The sequence below is a fragment of the Amblyomma maculatum genome, chromosome 9 (genome assembly GCF_055883805.1).
Source record: "Amblyomma maculatum isolate TAMU_Amacu chromosome 9, ASM5588380v1, whole genome shotgun sequence".
Lineage (NCBI taxonomy): Eukaryota > Metazoa > Arthropoda > Arachnida > Ixodida > Ixodidae > Amblyomma > Amblyomma maculatum.
In genome coordinates, this window is record NC_139352.1 from 93,439,112 (window position 1) to 93,460,359 (window position 21,248).

The 21,248-nt window shown below is 44.3% G+C and overlaps 1 protein-coding gene and 1 long non-coding RNA gene across 3 annotated transcripts in view; one reads left to right on the forward strand and one right to left on the reverse strand.

Annotated features, from left to right (window-relative positions):
- The window catches only part of LOC146179751 (uncharacterized), a 32,052-nt gene extending 15,424 nt beyond the window's left edge, over nucleotides 1-16,628 (reverse strand). For both annotated transcript variants that reach the window (XR_014700759.1, XR_014700760.1), the window contains exon 1: nucleotides 16,449-16,628. This is a non-coding gene — a long non-coding RNA (uncharacterized LOC146179751). The remainder of the gene's footprint in view (nucleotides 1-16,448) is intronic.
- A 951-nt stretch (nucleotides 16,629-17,579) lies between these two features.
- LOC146179752 (uncharacterized) lies at nucleotides 17,580-20,644 on the forward strand. The gene is made up of 2 exons (XM_084579329.1): nucleotides 17,580-17,711; nucleotides 18,868-20,644. Exons 1-2 carry the CDS (start codon nucleotides 17,691-17,693, stop codon nucleotides 20,299-20,301), a joined length of 1,455 nt encoding a protein of 484 aa, XP_084435455.1. The 5' UTR covers nucleotides 17,580-17,690; the 3' UTR covers nucleotides 20,302-20,644.
- Nucleotides 20,645-21,248: the final 604 nt, after the last annotated feature.

A 21,248-nucleotide genomic window follows, 5' to 3' on the forward strand; every position in this document is an offset into this window, starting at 1 on the left:
GTAAGGTTTCGTGCTCTGCACATTCTTATGGCGCACTTGTTCTTCAAGGCCACCAGTGTACGTGTACTCCATATGGGAGACCTGTGTCTGTCACAGTGTTGTCTTCATAAGTGTAATTTCTGAAGGTCAGAAATTTAACTGCCTATAATGCGTTCTATTGCTGATAAATTAAGGCAGGTTTTTCTTCAACTTGCCAGCGGATGCACTCATACACTCAATGTCAGAGACGGGCATGTTAGGATTTTTCAGAGACGGGCTTGTTTTTTCAATAAATCCTTCAGTTGCCAAATCCACCCTGTGTTCTCTCCTCCCTCTGTCCCGTGCCTGGTGTGCTTTCATTTTCTGTATCTCTTGCAGAGCTGAAAGCAAAAATCAAGAATAGGATGTCTAATGCCGTAGATTAGGTCTCTTTTGGAGATGATTGGGGGTGTTCTGTTTCAACCACAGTATTTCATGAACACTTTCATTTAGAAAAAATGGACGTCACAATTGTTTTACCACAAAATATTTGCTGCTGAAGACCTTCTTGTTCCCCAGCCCTACCTTGCATTGTCCCCTCAGTGCCTTTAATACTTTCAGTGCTTTAGAATTTGAGATGATTGCAAAGGAAGAAAAATCAAATGAGCTTCAGGAAACCGGAATCTATGTAATTGAGTCTGCTCTTCAGGTGGCAATGAGAGGAAATATATTGTTGATGATGGAATCGAGGTTTCTGATGCCTTGGTGGTCATCATCATCATCAGCCTGATTATACCAACTGCAGGGCGAAAGCCTCTCCCATACTTCTCCAATTAACCTAAGTTCTGTGCTAGCTGCATCCACTTGACCCCTGCGAACTTCTTAACCTCATCCGCCCACCTAACTTTCTGCCGCTCCCTGCTACGCTTTCCTTCCCTTGGAATCCAGTTTATTACCCTAAGCGACCATCGGTTATCCTCTCTTCGCACTACATGTCCTGCCCATGCCCATTTCTTCCTCTTAATTTCCACTAGAATGTCAGTAACTTGAGTTATTTCTCGGACCCACTCCGCACGCTTCCTATCTCTTAATGTTACCCCTACCATTTTTCGTTCCATAGCCCTCTGAGTCGTCCTACACTTAAGTAGAACCCCCTTGCTTAGCCTCCACATTTCAGCCCCATAGGTGAGTACAGGTAAGATGCAATTGTTGTATACTTTCCTCTTGAGCGATACCGGTAAGCTGCTAGTCATAATCTGCGAGTGCTTGCCAAATGCGCTCCATCCCAATCTTATTCTTATTTCCTTTTCATGGTCCGGATCTGCGGTTACTACTTGTACTAAGTAGACATATTCGCCTACTACTTCCAGTGCTTCGCTACCTAACGTAAACTGCTGTTCCTTCCCGAGGCTGTTCAACATTACCTTAGTCTTCTGCATATTGATTTTTAAGCCTACCTTTCTACTTTTCCTGTCTAGGTCATCAATCAAGCTTTTCAGTCCATCGCTTGAGTTACTTAAAATGCCACTAGCAAATCAAAGATTACTGAGATATTCGGGATCTACCCTTGTCCCTAACTTCTCCCATTCTAAATATCTGAAAACCCCTTCTAAGCAAGCTGTGAATAGTGCTGGGGAGGTCGTGTCTCCTTGCCTAACACCTTTCTTTATGGGAATTTTGTTACTTTCTTTATGCAGAACTATTGTTGCTGTTGCAGCCACTATACATATCTTCCCGCACTTTCATGTACAACTCGTCTACCCCTGATTTTGCAATGCCTGCATCACCGCCGAAGTTTCAACTGAGTCAAATGATTTTTCGTAATCAATGAATGCTATGTATACGGGCTGGTTATATTCCGAGCATTTTTCTATCACCTGGTTGACGGTATGAATATGATCGATAGTAGAGTATCGTTTCCGAAACCCTGCTTGATCCTTTGCTTGATTGCAGCCTAAGGTTGTCCTGATTCTATTAGCAATTACTTTAGTAAATACCTTATACATAACAGACAGTAAGCTGATTGGTCTATAATTTTTAAGGTCCTTAGAGTCCCCTTTCTTATGAATGAGGATAACGTTTGCATTCTTCCATGATTCCGGTACCGTCGATGACACCAGGCACTGCGTATACAGGGTGGCCAGTTTTTCTAGCACGATATCTCCCCCTTCCTTTAACAAATCTGTAGTTATCTGATCCTCTCCAACTGATTTCCCCGTTTTCATAGTTTGCAATGCTTTCTTGACCTCGTCCTTCATCACTGCTGGAACGTCTGACTGTTTTACCCCACCGCCAATCTCATTACGGTCCCGACTACTTTGGCTGCTGTAGAGATCTGTATAGAACTCCTCGGCTACTTTGACTATCTTGTCCATATTCGTGATGACGTTGCCCGCCTTGTCCCTTATCACATACATCTGGTTTCTGCCTATGCCCAATTTCTTCTTTACCGTTTTAAGGCTTCAAACGTTGTTTGCAGCATGCTCAATTTTCTCCCTGTTATACTTCCTTATATCGGTCACCTTACGCTTATTGATTAGCTTTGATATCTAAGCCAATTCTATCTGGTCTATTGGATTGGAAGCTTTCATACTCTGGTGTTTCTTGATCAAATATTTCGTCTCCTTAGACAGCTTACCAGTATCCTCTCTAACTATTCTTTCGCCTACTTGTACAGTGCACTCAGTAATGATATCTCTGATATTATTGTTCACTGCTTCTAGGGTAATGTCGCCATCCTCGGTTAGAGCTGAATATCTATTCTGTAGCGAGATCCTGAACTCCTCTGCCCTCCCCCTCACCGCTAATTCGTTGATGGGTTTCTCTCTGACTAATCTGTTGCGTGCCTTCTTCAGATTTAGGGTAATTCGGGACCTCACCATTCTGTGGTCACTGCATCGCACTTTCCCGATTACCTCCACATCTTGCATAATGACGGGGGTTGAACACAGTACGCAGTCAATTTGATTTTTAGTCTCTGCGTTAGGACTTTTCCATGTCCATTTCCAGTTCTTCCGTTTGCTAAAGAAGGTAATAATGATTCTTAAGTCATTGCACTCTGCAAACTCAACTAGTAACTCCCCCCTGCTATTCCTAGAACCAATGTCATAGTCACCTACTGCCTGGTCTCCTGTCTGCTTTTTCCCTACCTTGGCATTGAAGTCGCCCATTAGTACAGTATACTGCGTCTTTACTTTTTGCATTGCCGATTCTACATCTTCGTAGAAGCTTTCAACTGCCTTGTCATCATAACTACATGTGGGTGCATAGGCCTGTACAACCTTCAGTTTATAGCGCTTATTAAGCCTAATTACGATGCCTGCCACCCTCTCATTTATGCTATAGAATTCATCTATATTGCCCTCTATATACTTATTGACCAGGAAACCTACTCCTAGTTCTCGCCTCTCCGGTAAACCTCAATAACACAGTACATGCCCATCCTTCAGTACAGTATATGCCTAATTCAGCCTCCTAGCCTCACTAAGCCCTATGACATCCCATTTCATACACTCCAGTTCCTGTAACAGCACTGCTAAACTAGCTTCACTAGCTAGGGTTCTAGTGTTAAACGTTGCCAGGGTCAGTTTCCAATGGCGGCCTGTCCAGCGGAGCCAGAAGTTCTTAGCACCCCCTGCTGCATCACAGGTCTGACCGCTGCCGTGGTCAGTTTTTCCGCAGCCGCTGGTGACTGAGGGCAGGGGTTTTATGGAACTAATCATGAGAAGTTGTGGCCAATTACTGCACCAGGGTGGCCAACTCCTGTTCTGGTGAGGGAGTGCATTTCCGGAGGTGTTCACCGGCATCAGGTCGCACCCCAAAACTGTTTATGCAATTCGATCGACACACGGAATTTTTTTTTTTTTTTTATCCAGTGGAGAACTGCGTGGCACCGGGATTTCAGCCCCGGTCCTCTTGCATGCGAGGCAGATGTTCTACCGCTACGCCACCGCTGCACCTTTCTTCTATCTTGCAAACAATAAAGTTTGTCGAGGACCTGTAACGTTAACCTTTATTTACGAAATTAAATAAAACAAGAAGGAATAAGTAAGAAAAAAAGTATTTACACCATAACTACCGCAAAATTCTGAGCAAATGTTCCCACCCGTGCAAGCGCCCCCTCCCACTTCACTGCTAAAGTCACATTTTTATGCCGTTCCAGGAAAGCGTCCCCCTGCCCTCCTAACACATCGTGCTTCCCCATGCCCTAACCTGAGCATGCACCTTACTCAGGCAACACTGCCAGCCCTATCCAGTCCAAGAATCCAATACAATCAGGGGTGGAACAAAATAACGATTCTATTCCATCCGAAAACTATTCTATTCCATCGCCTTCTCTGCAATTGGCTGGTTAAAATTTGAATCTGTGCATAATCAGGTTGCGTTGCAGGATGTCACAGGACATCACAGGACGCCAGAAGTTCACGTAGTCGTCACCTCATACGCTATTTCGACGTCATCGCCGAGGGAATGAAACAGATTTTGGAATCACTATATTATTCCAACCCTGAGCTCTCAAAAAGATCACAAACAGAAGTGTCACCAGCATGCGCTACTCGCCCGGATGTGCACATGCCCAAAGGTTAACTGCTGGAGTCGGATGATGACTGCAAGAGAGACGTCAGATGCGAGCGACCAAAGGAGCTGGCACCGAAAGAAATAGGACAACCGGAAGCTTGTTTAAATAGCGTGCCGTGAGGAAACGTCAGCAAGCGTCGAGTTTGCATCAGCTATTGGCTTCGAGATCGAGCAGAGTCGTCACCTCGTGTCACAGTGGCGAGGCTTACCCAGTGTGGATGTGTGTTCGCGTCCCATGCCAGCCCTAAGGGATTTCCGTGAGCGCGTTCAACGTGTACCAGAGTGCTTTCTGTTTGTTCCGCGGTTCCTGTGCGCTTTTGCTTACCTATCTGCTTCTTGAAAAAGAAATATGAACAGGCTATTTCTTACCCCACGCTCCATTAGAAAAAAACGTACTTGTCCTTATAGAGTATGTCACGCTGGAAAGGACATCAATCGTGGTCTTCGGCGCTTGAGATTCTTTGACAAGCGGTGTCTGAAACGAAGTGCTGCTGTCGTTAGGCGCCGTGTCAAAGCAAAACAGGTTACTGCCGTAAATACAACTTAATGCAAAAGCTCAAAAACTGTATAATTGCCGTTTCTGTTTGGAATATCGCAACTAGCAGAAACATGCAACCGCAGACTGCTGCATATCAAAATCCAGTTTGAACAAGCCACTCTGTGCCTTCTGTATCCATGATAGAGTTGGCTGAGTATTTGTTTTGTTTTTTTTTGTTTTTTTTTCTGTTAAACCTCTGTTGCAGTGTCTCAGTGGTAGGGCGCTTGACTGCTGATTTCGAGAACGGGAGGGTTCGATCCCAGCCGTTTCGAAAGGTGCACCTCGGCTGTAGGACTTGGCTGCACGTTAAACAATCTCACGTGGTCAACGGCACCAAGGCCCACCCCTACGCATCCGTCATATAGCTGATTTCGCATGCCGTGTTAAACCCATATATTCATTTCATTTTTTTTTTTTTTTTATGTTGAAGGATTCTGCGCATCGGTAACAGTGGTAATGAGCACATTTCGCTTTAGAAAAATGTTCAAAGGTTTGAGAAAGAAATCTTTGCAGCACCTGTTACACTAAATATTACATAATGCACATAGATCAATGTACACTGGTAGCCCATTAGAATCATTAGAACACCTTTTCGTCTGTGCTTTCTTTCAAGCAAACTGGTTGTTTCTGAAAAGGGGAGTAAAATAGTTTCATGCGGGCTTAACCATCGGTGTTTAGTTCGGGAATGAATACATATTCTAGTCACATGATAAGATAAACTCCATTTCTTTCAGGATAGTTTTATATCGGGCACCTGTTTTGGAAGTAAAGGACGAAACCACCCCAAGTCACTGCTCAACAATAATTACAATGATAAAGAAATCTTCAACCTTCAAACTTCCTGGCCAGAACTAAACAGCGACCAAGCGCAGTTTTTACGATGTCTTGGCAGCTACTGATTCGTAGCTTGCACTTTAACATTACTGAAAATTCATCGCTGATAGTCCTAAATTTTGTCAAGCGTGCCAAAGTTCTGTCACATGGTGAAATTCGTTGTTATTGAAAAAAAAATACACTACTAATTTATCATTTATCAACATCACACACATCAGAAACTCCTTATTCTTCCCTCAGTTTCAGGAAATCAGTCATTTCATAGCTAGTGCAACACCAGATTATCTGCCGCAAGAAGCATCCGCCTTGTTGTGAGCTCGGCAAACTCAAACCACTCACCGCTCTACATGTGAGCAGTCAGCTTTCCTGTGTGGCGAGATTTCCTGTGAAGTGTCGGCACAATCTTATTTTTGGAAAATACTTGTGCCTGGCTGTCTAGCCATAGTTGATGTCCACTTAGTCTACAGCAACATGCTCAGCAGTACGCTATCAGTGCTATATTTACCCTGCGTAATCCTCGCTTCAAGTACGATATAATGAATCTGGCTGCCTCGATTCATTCTAAAGTACTGCAGGTCGAGCACGAACCTTGTATCTCTATGGGCTTGACACTAACTTTGCCTGCCTCACTAGTATAAGACACGCGCACGCCGTTGAAAAGGCGATATGATATGTCATGTTCAGGCCCAAGTATCAGGCCTGTGAGCGCCGTACAACGCAGAAAGCGTGCAAAGCGATGGCAGTAAATCTAAACAACGGGTGGTTGCATGCCTTGTTTTCCTAAGACCTGCGCATCTTTTTTGTTCCTGTATTGGTGAAATTCACGAATTTTTTTCAGCAATATTGGAACACTCTGAACAGTAAATTGCTAATGCATCGCATAAGGGACGTTTTCATCGCCAACAAGCCTGCCGTAAACTCGGAATCAGACATACGCCACGTGTGTTTCTGCGAGCGCTGCCGGCTGCCGATCCTCACTATCGGAGCGATGGTGGCGCCACCTCTAGGTCGATCTCGCAGCGAATAGTGCTTAGAATACATTGCTGATGGCGTAGCGAGAAGACTCAGTGGCAACTCGCCGATGTTTCGGTGCACACTTGTGAGCGTACGGCCCAATCAGAGAAAAATGAAACTTTAAATCGATACACACTGAGCTCAATTTTTTTTCGGGCAGGAAAAATTGTCACCAGTTTGAATTTCTGTGCCGTTCCAGGAAAGTGCCCCCCTTCACTTTTCCTGTAATTTCGGCTCTGAAGAGGGGGAGGGGAGGGGAGGGGGCCGCTTGCTCTGAATTTTACACCATTTTTCAGATGAGTTTAGCCCTAGTTCCAACTACAGCGTATACTTTTAAAACCTGTCTCCACCCTTAGCTGGGCAAGCAACCAATAGGATAATAGTCTTCACTGATGACCAATAGGTGGTAGTCAAACGACGGTGGACGCTGCGTCTCAGACGGAGCTTTGTCACGTGAATTTCGGCTTCCAGGTCGTTTTTGTGGTTTCGTTTGTGCAGCTGTTGCTGGCTGGCGTGCGGTTTCAACCTGTATTTCGTCAATAATAGTGCTCAAAACACTGTAAAAACACTGTTGAGCGTTGCCTCAAGTTGCTGCATCTCCTTTGGATTGGGATACAGGATATTTTGAATGCCTTTGACTAACGAGCAGCAGAAACAGTAGGTTGGCTGTTGCGATCCCCTTGCAGACCGCTAATGGCTAGCTCCACGGGCAACTCTAGGTTTTGCTTCAAGTGTTTTTACAGTCTTGTGATGACAAGCATATTTCATAAATTAGGTTTTCTCTTGTTAAGTATAGTACAAACTTGACACCCGATCAACATCAGCAGCGCATGGCCGATATCAGTCTGGTCATTTGTCTTGAAAAAATTTGCAAATATGCATGTGTAGTATATTCGGCCCACATCAGTACAGTGACATAAGGCATTATGAGCAGTGAAAGAATTCTTTGCTGAGCATTTGTGCTACATGCGGGCTCATCAAATCAAGGTCTATGTGATTATGTTACCACCTACATCCTGATGGAAGGCCTCGTTGCGTGACTGCAGACTGCTGTGTCAACAAATGTGTTTTATAAGCCCTTGTAAGATTTATACATTGTTATGTGATAGCTTATTCTGTAGTTTAATGCCCAATATTGAAAGATGTTTCACCAGCAGATCAATCAGTTTCAGCCTGCTGCAAGTGTGGAGAAATTACAAGGAAGGTGTGCAATTATGTTAAGTTTCCTGTTTGTACAGACCTGAATATAGTGCAGTTCGGTTAAGTCAAATTCTGTGTATGAAGTCTGGTCATATTCTGTGTATGAAGAGAGAGGGTTACAGACGAGGTGATCACATTAGGAACAGATAAGAGTCATTTGCCAGCATTTTTAATGCTCGGAGTCAGACACGAAAGCTTCACATAACACAAATTAAAAAAAAAAAGCTGATTCCAACATTGCCTATACCTTTTTCATCTATTATTGTGCAGCGCATCACGGAACTAACAGCCGAGATAAATGGTACAAAACCAAATTTTTGCTATGTAGCAAAGCAGTTTGCTGATTGCAGCCTCAGAGCCGAACATGCGGACAAAAAGCAATTGTCTACTTCTACGTATATAGCTTACATATGATTATTTGCATAGTACTGCAGTCATTGTTTTCACGATATTGCATACATTAAGTTTATGTGTCATTGTTTCTCGTTTCAGAGGTATTCTGCAGAGGCTTCAGAACGGCCGGAGACCAACTGCGGGCTTGCCTTCTACGTGTTGTGCTTTAGATGCATCACTTCTCTTTTCACAATATTTAGTGAATTCAACATTAAGGAGGTTGTACTATTGCTTAAACTAACTTGCATCAAGCTGCTGTGTGCACTAGAAAAGCTGAAGCAAGAGCAAGATTTCTGTACACTGTACCATGCATTGTTGCAGTTTAGTATTTCTCAGTCACAGGTCTATTTAAGCTCTTTAATTTTTGTACACTCTGCCGTGCACTTTGTTGCAATTTGCTCTTTCTCCCACACAGGTCTGATTTAGACTAATTTGTTACATGCTATAGAATGTGTATTGCAAAAATTTTTTTAAGAGAAGGTTAAGTGGTATTGCACACACAAGGAGGGTTTACATTGACAGCTGAGAAACTTTCCCCTTTCACAGTTGTATAATAAAGCTGCCTGTGTCATGAGTTACGTTTTGCTATTTTCTATTTTGGGAGACCCTTATGCCCAATTTTGTTTCTTTTGTGGTGCCTGTAGCAAAGCTGTGTGCCAAGCTTTAAAACATACCTTCCTTTAATTAATACAGGTTTTCATTAGGAAGAACAACAAGATAAGCTCACCTTTTGGCTAGCTGTTCACAATAAGTGCTTTACCTTGAACACATTGCATACTATGCATAAGCTATTCATTTTACACATTTCTGTATGTATGCATCAGCAGCCGAGGCGTCATCCATTCAAGGCACCTGTTTGTACATGGGCTGGTGGTTCTCGTTCAACCAGGCTCCAAGTATAAAATACACACCAGCATATAGGCTACAGGCTTTTCTCTACATTGATGGGAAGCGAATGCAGGGGTTTTACATTCTGAAGCTTCCGAAGGTTTCAAAGGGTGCCGTAAAGACAAAGCATTTTCTTTATTGCTTTCTTCTTATTCACATAATGCAGCAATCAGTACGGGGAAGAATTCCCTTAAATGAATAATCCAGCAGTTGTATGTATATGGTTTGAAATATCCGAAACCACCTGTGTGGTTAATTTTGTCTATAAGCATGATTCTCTTGCATGCACCAAAGCTTTGGCAAGTAAATGCATCTCATACTGCTGGATTAGCTATGCCCATCCGGGCCAGGAATAGCTATAGTCCCTCCATGCCCTTGACATACATTAGTAGAGCTTCTCAGCCATTTACTATTGGTTTCATGCATGTTGGGGCATAATGCATACATGCAAATTAAACATTCCCAGCAATCAATGCAACATATAAGTGATGCAGTTGCATTTTTCAATAGAGCTGAAATAAAATTCAATTGCATGACTTTTTATTTTTTTCTGACACTCACAATCTTTTTATTTATTGATAGCTATCAATAAATAAAAGCATTGCTATACTAGTATAATGTTAACCATGATATACAGTCGATAGACGAATGCCAGCTTCTGCAGTATGTATTCAATACACTACTCAATAAAGCAGCTGAGCTGTAGAGAACATGAAGTGTTCCCTTCCAAGGCTGTGTCTCTCTGGTAAGAAAGCCTAGACCTTCGCGACGAGAAGCTCGCCGCACCGTTAAGAATGGCATGTCCCAGTTTAAGCTGCTGGAGAAACCATTGCCGCTCCTGCTTAGTGCAACGTACGTAACATGTGAAGGTTTTGTAAAGATGGTAAAAAAAAAGTACAGAAAGTCCTCTTGGGATTTGTACCCGTTCAGCTCTTCGCCGTCGCAGCCGCAAATCACACGGCATTTCTCTTGTACATAATGCTACGCTACGGCTGCTATAGCAGCCCGAATATTTCAGCTCCTCGTAACGCAGAACCGCCAGAGTATGTTTACTCTGGTAAACCAGGTGGCAATGTATATTAGACACACATGCAATGGCTGCATTATAAATGTAGCAACCAAAGAACTTTTAGCAAGTGATTGAAGATTGAAGCACATGCTAAACTTTAGAGCAAACAGAAGATACTGGCTGAAAACGGTCAAACTTACAATGCCTTTTCGCTCTTTTCTCAGGTAGACAACACTGAACGTGGACACAACAATGTACGCAGGTCATGCTAACCTTTTTTACGGCTCTATCAGTGCTCAAAATACGAACGAAAAGTAGAATGAAATCTTGACTGCGCTGCTCTGTAGACGCGTTCCTCACCGAGCGACCCGGAAGCCAAAGTACCCAGCATGCTTTGCGCTTTGTTCACTTTGACCACCACCTATTAATATTTAGGGAAAGGAAATATAATGGTTCTATCAGCTAATCAAAAACTAGAGAAAGGATATCAAGTAACTAACGAGGGAGAAAAGATAACCACTTTCTTGCAATTCCTTCGACAATTGAAAATTCAGAAAAAAAGTGGTGGGGACCTCACCTGGACATGCAAAATGCATTGCAGTCACAAAATTCCTAACATATGTCTTTTAACTCATGTCCAACCTGACACCTATCATCTTTTCTGCACATGTGCGTATGAGACGAGCGTATGCAGTGGGAACAATAACTTCAAGGTGCTGTGTTCACCAGTTCACTGGTAGGTTACAAAAAGAAAAAAAAAGCTCATTACAGGAGGGAAGCACTTAATGGCCACGTGAGCCTATACCCAGGCGCCCCTTCCGCTGCCTGCAGCGCAGATAATCCTCTGGTGTCACACACGTCGCCCACCTACTTCTTGAAAACAGGCAGCAAATGCATGCGTTTTCGAACAATGCAGCTAATGCAAAGAGCTGTGCACAGAGAAGGAATTGATGGCAAGAAGGGGGAAATGGAATGGAAACGGGAACTTTGGCATCAGCACCTCTGACGACACTACAACCACTGCCGACTCTGTATCAGGCCTTGACAATAACTGCTTCCACAAGCTCGGTGATGACCACCACTAGGGATCCCAGGTATACAACGAAATCTCAAAACAGATACTTCTTGTCATGCATTCTATAAAGAAAACCGAATGACACCCCGCAAAGCTAAGCGAATTTCACATATGCATTTACTGTTTTATTTACACATTCTAAACATTTCACATGTTAAAATTTTCCCTTTACATCCTTAATATCCCACATGGCATTACTGTGTACTAAATAGTTTACAGGCTGGATATAAGCAGTGAACATTCAGTAAAACTAGCCGTTCATTCGTGAGCCCTAGCTCGGCTCAGGGCCATCTTTTTATAGGCCCGAGTCCAGCTCATGCTCACTCCTTAAAGCCTGTGCCCAGCCCAGGCTCGCCAATAAAGTGCTTTAAACAGTCCGCGGGCCGGCCCGGACTTTCAGGCAAGCCCAAGCCTGTGCAGCGCACTAGCCACACCCACCAGATGAAGAAGCAACCAAAGGACTCGGTAGGTGGCCGAGGACGTTTTGAATGTTCGTGTCAAATTTTTTTAGGTGCTTTCATTAGAGGAGCAATGCTTCTTTTCTTTGACTTCAATTCTTTAACAAGATGGCAAAATGACATCTTAAAGGAACTGCAGAAACTGCCCCTCTTCCAAGCCACGCTGCCGGTCGCTTCTTAAAGCAGCAAAGGTCATGGCCCGTTTTTTTTTGGCTACTCGGCTATCCTATGGGAAAACTATTGTTGGCCAACACCAGCTTCTTGCTAATTACAGAAAACCCAAATGAATACAGAAGTTCAATTACTTCTAAAAGAATGTACACCGTATTATGTTGCATTGTGGGTGATGTTTGCATTCAAATAGGCTAATGAAGTCCAACTTTAATATATGAAAGTCCCTATATTTGCATGAAAATGAGTGGAGGGTGTAGAAGAAGAAGGGCGAACACCAAGGCCGCCTCTAATGCTGCATTTAATACTTGACTCTTCACACGACTCTCAATGTCCTAACATGGCGCTCAGTCTCTCTCAAGCGCGCTTTCGCGCTTCTTCTTCCTTTTCGTCTTCTGAAGCCTCAGGCGGCAATCTTAAATACACTCCTGGCCCTGAGGTTACAACCGCCAATGGATACAGATGTTTAACTGGCCTGACTATAGTTCTGATCCTTGCGGTAATAGAATTCGGCATGTGCACACTATCCCGTCCTTGCACTTTATACATTCTACAATAACACAGTCTGCCAAAAGCATTTTGGCACATTGTCCTCATGAACAATTACATCACCAGCATTGAGGATGTGAGCCTTGTGCACTTGGCGAGCAAACAAACTGCGAAGAGCAAGAAGGTACTCATGGTGCCACCCTTTACAGTGATGAATCATAACCCGCTGCCTGTGAACCCACAGATTTAGAAGATCCGTTTGTTGTGTTCAGCTGCTATTATCAAATATCCTTTTCCAAGCGTTTTATGCAGGCACCTCCTTACGATTCTTATTAACCTTTCCCAAAGCCCCCTCCCCGGCCCGAGCAGAGTCAGCATCGACTTTCACATCGATTGCGCAGTACTGGAATACACAGCCGCAGCTCGACGTTTTGACAGACACCTTCAACGGCAGCACTCACACGCTCACGCACACAATCTGGAACAACACAACACTCTGATGAACACTGGCTTTCCATCGTTTCTTTTTCTGTACCCTGGCCTTGGTTTCTTTCTGTGCTTGTGGTACTGTGGTCGGCACTATCTCATGCTTTTCGATAGTTCGTTTTCTTTCTTCATCACCCTTGCACACTGCATAAGTTCTAGTGGTATTGCTCGACCTCGTCCTTTCGTTGGCCGCTCTTAGTCTTCCTCTGCCGCAGCCTTCATTTCCTTGATTATTTCAACTATGATGTGATCAGTGTCATTAATGATGTCAACATCTTTGTTTGCTCCGCAGAGAATTATCTTCCTTCGTCTTGACCATCATAACGTCAAAGTCAGACATGAAGTCGGAACCACCGCGAGAGCGACGGCTGTCTGGCTCGAGCTCATCGTCAGAGCTGGACACATCAGGAACAGCTTGGCCAGCTGGCTGCTCGTTGTCCACCCTGATGTCCGCTGGCTGAGCTGATGCCTCCATGCCCTTGTCCTCACCTTCATCTGAGCCGGCCTCTACCTTCCCCTCTGCCTTCTCTTCATTTTTATCCTCTTCTTCACTGTCAGACAGCACTTTTCTTGTTTTCTTTCCTTTGTCTTTTCCTTTCTTCGGTGTTTCCAGATGTTTTTTTTCCAAATCCCTCAAATTCAGACTTGTAATCACTGTCACCAGAGATGTTTGCAATCAGCTCACCAACGTTTCATTTATTGTCACTGTCATCACTGTCCTCCTTATCCGAGTCGTCTTTTTCCTCTTCCTCGTCCTCCTTATCAGACCCAGCCTTCTTCGCATCCTCCCTATCTGAGTCTTTCTTATCGTAAGAGTTCCTCCTGATAGGTGACGATGGACCACTGTTCCTCTCCTCGGCTCCTGTGTTGGAAGGACTAGAACTTTCGGGTGGACTGCCGTGGTATGATGGGGCCTCGATGTGGTGGCTGAGGAGACTCATTGTCCGTGTGGCAGTCACCTCGTACTCTTGCTCGTAGATGTCGACTTCAAAAACATGCCTTTTCTCGTTAAGTACATGTAGGCCCTCATTGCATATTCCCAGCCTCGCCTGCAAACGCTTTAACACAAGAATATCTACTGCGTTCGAATTAAAAAGTTTGCTTGCCTCATGTAATAGCCAGGTCAGAAAAGCTTGTTGGATATCGCATTTCCTTCTGATGCGGTCCATGGTGTCTCACTGAGTTAGTTAGTTACATGAGGTTTTATGGTGCAAGAACAACTCACAAGGTTAGATGATTTGTCATGTGAAGTGCTTAAGAGGTATGGTTCTATATTCAATTTAAAACAGACTTCCTTAAGAAATGTACAAACTAGAGAGAGATTGACGAGTGCTTGTTCCCCTAAAAGCAATGCAGGATGAAATGGAATGTGTTCCTTATAAAATACAGTAAAATATTTTTTCCTGAGATTCTCAAGTTGCATGCATGAGATTAAAATGTGATTGACTGTGAGCTCATCTTCACACAGTTCAAACACTGGCTTGTCTTTATTTGTGAAGAGAAAATTAGAAGTGATGTGTGTGTCTTAGGCATAGACGGCATAAAATAATCTCAATAAAACGTTCCTGATTTCGGCACGATTTCCATTCCCCTAAAAAGGGCTTTACAGAATGTAGCTTGTTCTTTTCTTCATTTTCCCAATCAGCTTGCCATCTAGCTTTTAGTTTCCTGTGCACCAACTTTATACAATCTCTGTGTGGTATGTTCTCAAGTTTTATTTCTCTGGATCTTGCTTGTGCAGCCCATGCGTCTGCCCTCTCATTACCCTTAATCCCAACATGACTGGGGACCCAGCAGAATGTTATATTATGTTTTTGGGACACTATCTGTACTATTGTGTGTATTATGTTGCCAATAAGTGGCTCAACTGCATTTTTAGAGTTTAATGCAGTGAGGACACAGAGTCAGTATAAATGATGCTATTTTTAATGTTTTCATTTATTTTTTTTACAGCAGTACAAACAGCATAGCACTCTGCAGTGAAAACTGATGTATAAGGAGGTAGGTAGCCTTGTTATTGCTTCTGTTTCATCTTGTACTACTCACTTCCAACACAGTTACTTGTTTTTGAACCATCTGTGTAAAATGCAATGTAATTCGTATATTTTTCTTTTAGTACCAGGAATTCCTGCAATATGTGTTCATGTGGAGTGTGCATTTTTTTGAAACTGTGTTAGCGTGCGGTCAACAACTGCAGGGAGAGTGTACCACGGAGGGAGTGGTTCGTGTCTTGGTGCAATACATTCAGTTTCATTCAATACGTCCAGCTCTCGGAATTTTTCTTCGAAGCGCAAGAGCAAATGGTGTCTCGTTGAGGACCTTTTCTTCCCTCCCCGGTGGGGTTCGCTGGCGGAGCTCCTGGTATCTTCCTGGAGGATCGTTGGCGTTCCTTTCACAAACTCCAGGAAGGATCGTTGGAGGGGCTCACATTACCGCCAGGGTTTCGGTACCATAAATTATAGAAGAAGAAGGGCGGACACCGAGGCCGCCTCTAACACTGCATTTAATACCCGACTCTTCAACCGACTCTCAATGTCCTAACATGGCGCTCAGTCTCTCTCACACGCGCTCTAGCGCTTCTTCCTTTTCGTCTTCTGAAGACTCAGTAGCCAATCTTGAATAGAGGGTAATGCCTTTCACACGTAAAATTGACGGTATGGTGGCACTCGGGGCTCCATCTGCAAGCTTGTGGCATAAAGTTGTAAACTACTAGCTACATATACCCCCGTCGGAATCGGTTGACTGGTTCACCTGCGTCCACAGTAGCACACAGTAAAGCTGCACGTTTTAAGAAAGGCATGGTAAAGTAGCGATGAAAGTTTTCACAGGTTCACAAGACATTCATCAGCAGCTTACAGATACTGTTGCATTTGCAACGCGAAGGAATGTGAGCGATGCACCCTCCACGAGACTGCTGAATGTCCTAGAAGCGGCACATAAGAGAAATTAGCATGAAAAAAACCCTCTCGCGGTAAGACAATCCAAATGTCAGAGCAGAACAGATTCATGTTGCGGGTGCATATGGCAGTTCCTACCTTATAGCCTGTTGTATTTCTTTGCCAGCAGATGTATGGGTTCAAGAAGCAGGTGTCAGTTCTCTTCAGCTCTGCTTTTACTGGAGCAATTAAGAAGCCCAAAGCCATCGCGAGTGAGCAAAAACTTTCGCTCGGCAAATACGCACCCAGAATGATCTCACGTCACGACTCCCACGCCACAGAAATGGTATGCGCTGTTCCATATGCAGTTTTCCACTGTAAGCACACATATTTTCTTCCGTAGAGCTAGGGCCTATATTCACACACAGAATTAACGGAATAGACTGACGTACTACGTTTCCGAAACGATGAGCCAGCTTACCGCAAACAACGCTGATACACGCATGTTGCAGCTTACTTCATCACATCAGTCTGGCAGTGGAATGTAAAGCTGAAAAACTTCAGTTTGGCGCAAGTTAGTAATTTCTAGACACTACGCCAGTTAACAGGCGCGTAAACGCGCTTGAGCAGTGCCTTCTCCACACAGCAGACATTGGCTCGAGCAGTGCCTCTTTTAGCGGCTCGAGCCGGCCCAGAGTGCGAACGTCCGATCACCGTATTACAACAAAGAAATGTTCTAAGTAAGCTTAAAAGAACGTAGATAACGAATATTGGTTGCATTGGTTATACTAGTAACGTGTGCGTCATAAATTATACGAGATTTTTCCTACAAATGTTGCGTTTCGGTTTCGATTGCATTTTTTTGCTTATGTCTGGGTTAGCGGGAAGGCTGCGCGGGCTCGTGTTGCCCGTAAGCAATTTTCTCTGTTCTTTAGCTCTTTCACCTTGCCATCGTGCACATATCCAATGATTGGCTCCTGTCTGCCATTCGACGTTTCGTTTCAAGATCCATTGGGCCGAAATATTACGCGTATGCAGCTCTCCCAAGAGCGCTACCGGCATGGGACCGAAGGCCCAGAAGTATCGAAAGTACCGATGAACAGTTATGTGTAGTTCGACAGCAAATAATATGTGGCACGTGGATACGGGTTTATATCTTTCATCGGTCGAACCGAACGGAAATCCAGCCTTCTCGTACCGTCCGAGATAAGCGAAAGAAACTATAGCTTTACGCCAAGCAAAATAATGAAGACGGAGTGGAACCGGTTCTGAAATACGATACGCTTCACATGTGCAGTAGGTGCTTTCGATAGGATAGTGTAGCTGAAGCTTTACGAAGGATAGAGCGCATGCTGTGACTTGCAATATGTGCCGTATAAAAAAAAAATCAAAGAGCACTGCAGAATCTGCATTGGAGTAATGCGGAAGCACGGATGCTGCTTTTGGTTGCTTCTAGTTACTGCTAGTTGCTTAATTCATTTATTGTTTGCCCATTTTATTCTTTGGTACATTCAAATTGCGCGTCAATCCCTACCTACGCCGTTTTCCGGCTCTACTTCTGGTTGTGTGACGTCACGTCCGCTACGTCACATTAATTCACTTCTTGTTTACCCAATGGACCATTTCGGAAAGTTGCGCGCGCCCCCTACGCGACCGCCGCAAAGCAGGCTGGGAATTGTGAGCGTGGCTTGCCGGGCAGGATCCGGCGCAGGAGTGGTTCGACATGGACGTCGCGCAAAAGCAGGTAAACAAAACTTTTTTTTGGGATGCTAGCAATGCTTTTGTAGCATGCTTGCGCCGCGCAAGTGATCTTTGCATTGCCGTACAACTTTTTTTGTGGTTTTGCAGCCGACGCTACGAGCGCGAAGCGAGTATTTTCGCACGTGAGCGCTCGTGAAGCGCGCACATGTGCCAGTGTATAGTTTTAGCTATGCTTCAGAAGGCACGAGCGCGATCCTACGGCTAGCAGGCGTGTTTTGCTGGTAAGCGCGCGCTAACAGTGCATTTATTTACTGGTCGCCCGTCGCGAACCTTCAAAGTTTCTGCGGCTGTCCCGGCGGCAGGCGTAGTACGTAGCGTACGCATTCATGTTTGTTGCAACAGTGCGACATAGTCTTGTGAGAATGTACGCGCTATATTTTAGCAAAATACGTCGTTATCGCGCACTGCCCATTCAATCTTTTGGTTATAGCGTGCTATTTAGTCTACGGACGAGTCTGAAACAAGTATATCGTCGAAAGAAACGGACAGCGCATTCGTTCAATGAGTACATCTTGGAAGAAAGTAGTAGTTGAGTTGGTGCTTAGCTTGTGCGAGCGCATTTTCTTGCCTATAGTGTTGTTCGAATAGCACGCAGCAAGTGCGAAGCAGAACCAACAAGCACTGTTACATTGTGTGTAGCTGAGCATATTTTTGCGATACAAATAGTAGTTGCTGTCTGTGCCATATTCAACGAGTTTGACGGCTCGTACTATCTCGGTCGCGGTGTCCATTTGTTACTACCGTGGAGTGCAGATAGGCGCAGCCAAAATATGAACGTGCCTCGGTGGCTACAAGTAACGCGAACGCGGTCGAAAAAAACTGCGGCGGATATTTTGCTAACGTGAAAAACATGGACGCGCCAGTACCTTGTACTTGGGCGGCCTCGGAGTTTTAGTTAGCTGATGGTTTACCGAGGCCGTCCTTGTGCAACATTCTTCACGACCGCGCGTAGTAAATGAAATGGGTTCAGCGTTGCTTTTCAAGCATGCTTGCCACAAGTAACCAAGACACAATGAATGAATACTTTATTTCAAGATCGCATTGGTGATGCCATGATCAGCTGTGTATGCTTCCATGCTCTGTTTATATGTGGAGTGCCAAAGAAAACATTTTGACACTTGCTTATACCCATGTTGCAGGTACCACTGCAAGCCATTCATAATGCACTTCCTCTCCAAGCAAGGCTACCGAAAGGGCCATGGACAAAACAGTTAAAAGACGTTCCAGATGGGTTCTCAGAGCAAGGAATCTTGGCACATCAGAATTCACGTGGTGCTCAGAAGCATACTGTAAGCGGATACAGGATGTTCAAAGCAGAGAAGGTGCACAATGTTCTTATTTGCAAGGCTGACAGATCCACTTTTCTTAAAGCAACAGTGGAGGCATCATTCTCTTTGGCAAAATTATATAACACTGCTGCTGTGCTCTCGTCAAATGGAACTGTGGACGAAGGAACCTGCAACTGCCGGGCTGGAGCTGCAGGTGTTTGTAAACATGTAGTAGCAATTCTATGGTTTGTATTAGACCTGAAGCGCTCTGGGGCAGCCTACGTGCAAGACACACAGTCGTGTACAGACAAACCCAGAGCATGGGGTACTGGGGCAAAGAAGGCCAACGTGCACACACGCGAGTTCTCAAAACTGCGTTTTGTGAAACATATGCCAATGAAAGCTGGCAGGTATGCAACTCAAGAAACCACAGTTTCTCTGACAGTAACAGAAGACCATATTAAGAGAATGTATCAGACACAGAAAAATATTCCAAACGCCATGCTATGCAAGACGCTGGAGGACAACCACTTTCAGCCCGTACAAGTGAAAAGAACACGTCAGGAGGAGGCTCTCAGCCAGATGCCAATCAGGTTGCCGGTGCAAGCCCTGTGGGTTGAGCATGTGCCAGCTGGGTACACGTTCGGCTCCTGTGAGCTTACTTTAGAAGACTCATGGGCCCTTGAGCAAGCGACTAGGATGCAGAGCGGCTCTACAACATGGAGCTTCGAGAGATCCAAGCGCCTGACTGCTTCACACTTTGGAGATGTGGTGTCACGGAAGAAGCCAGCTGATGAGAAGTTTTTTAAGAGGTTGTTCGGGTCTAGCCAGATGCAGACCAAATACATGGCTGATGGTTTAAGGAATGAAGATGCAGCCGTGCAGCGTTACATAGACAAGAAAAAGGTCCCAGTTAGGATTTACTGTTGTGGGTTGTGCGTCAACCCTGGTGTCCCTGTTCTTGGTGCAACGCCTGACCGTGTTGTAGAGCAGGGAGGAGATTTTGGTCTCCTTGAAGTTAAGACCCTCTCAGCTGCCAAGGAACGGGGTGAGGAATTAGAAAATGCTGTGAATACGGCACCCTACCTGAAGAATGGAGTTCTTAAACCAACGCACAAGTACTTTTACCAGGTCCAGGGGCAAATGGCTTTGACTGGACTCTCCTGGTGTGATTTTGTGGTTGATAATGGCACAGACTGCACTCTTCAGAGGATCACTTTTGACAGCTCGCTTTGGATTTCCAAAATGCTGCCACGTCTCCTGGAATGTCACAAGAACTACCAAGAGCACTGTGCTTGTGTGTGAATTTCAATGACTTATTTTATGTTACATTGGTCTGCAGGACAAAGATGCTCGGACTCGTAACATGCTTTGGCATGTGTTCATACTTATGTATATTTGTTTCTTAAATATCTTGTATTGCATTTTTTTCCATGAAGAAAGTGTTTTTCTGCGTAATATCGTTATGGCGATGTGCACGTTGTGCCACAACCCATTTAAATGTGTGTGCCACTAATCTGTGTGTAAAAAGTAAATGTCAAGCACCACACGTCTTGCTGCCTTGTCCTCCAAGTTCCTGTCTCTACATTTGTCGGCTACCTTCCTTGTGATTTTTCCCTTGTCCTTTGCCTGAATTTTTTTTTTTGAACCAACTTTTTTTCTCGTGTTGCTTGTCGATAAGAAAGTCGTGCTCTCTTGGCAGACAGAGGAAAGGTATTTTTTGGATTCCTTGTCCACTGTCGTTTCCTGCCACTTGATTTTCCCACCTCCATTTGCTAACCTAACCTAACTATGAAGGAGCATTTTCACATTTCAAATGTGTTTTGAATACCAGAGCATCACTCCTCATCGATAATTTTGTAATAAAAAGAAAGCGCTTAGGTTTAGCCAATAGGAGCAGTGCGACCTTTAAAGTTGAAAGTCAGGTTTGATGAAGGAGAAACACTGTGCAGCCTGATGAGGTTAAGGTTTGTGTTCATCTGTTTTGTCTTGGTATCAATGCTCATTAAGTCTGTTGGTCTGTCGGGTAAACTCCTAAGAAAAGAATGTAGCCACTGCGTAGCAACATCACGCACCTTCCTTACAGTCGTTGTAGCTTCTCCATCTGTTTTGCCAAGGTTTCATGCGACATCTGGAATTTAATTCATTTTCACTGCACGCAATTTTCTCTTGTAGCTTGACAGTTTGGTAATTGTTTTATCAACCTCACTTGTAAGGGTAAGGAGAAGCTGAACTCAGCATTGTCTGAAATG

Bases quoted from the DNA above. Each gene is read 5' to 3' on its own strand.
- LOC146179752 (XM_084579329.1), top strand. From the start codon at position 17,691: ATGGACGTCGCGCAAAAGCAG. The intron at 17,712-18,867 runs GTAAACAAAACT...CCCATGTTGCAG, and splicing joins TGGACGTCGCGCAAAAGCAG to GTACCACTGCAAGCCATTCA.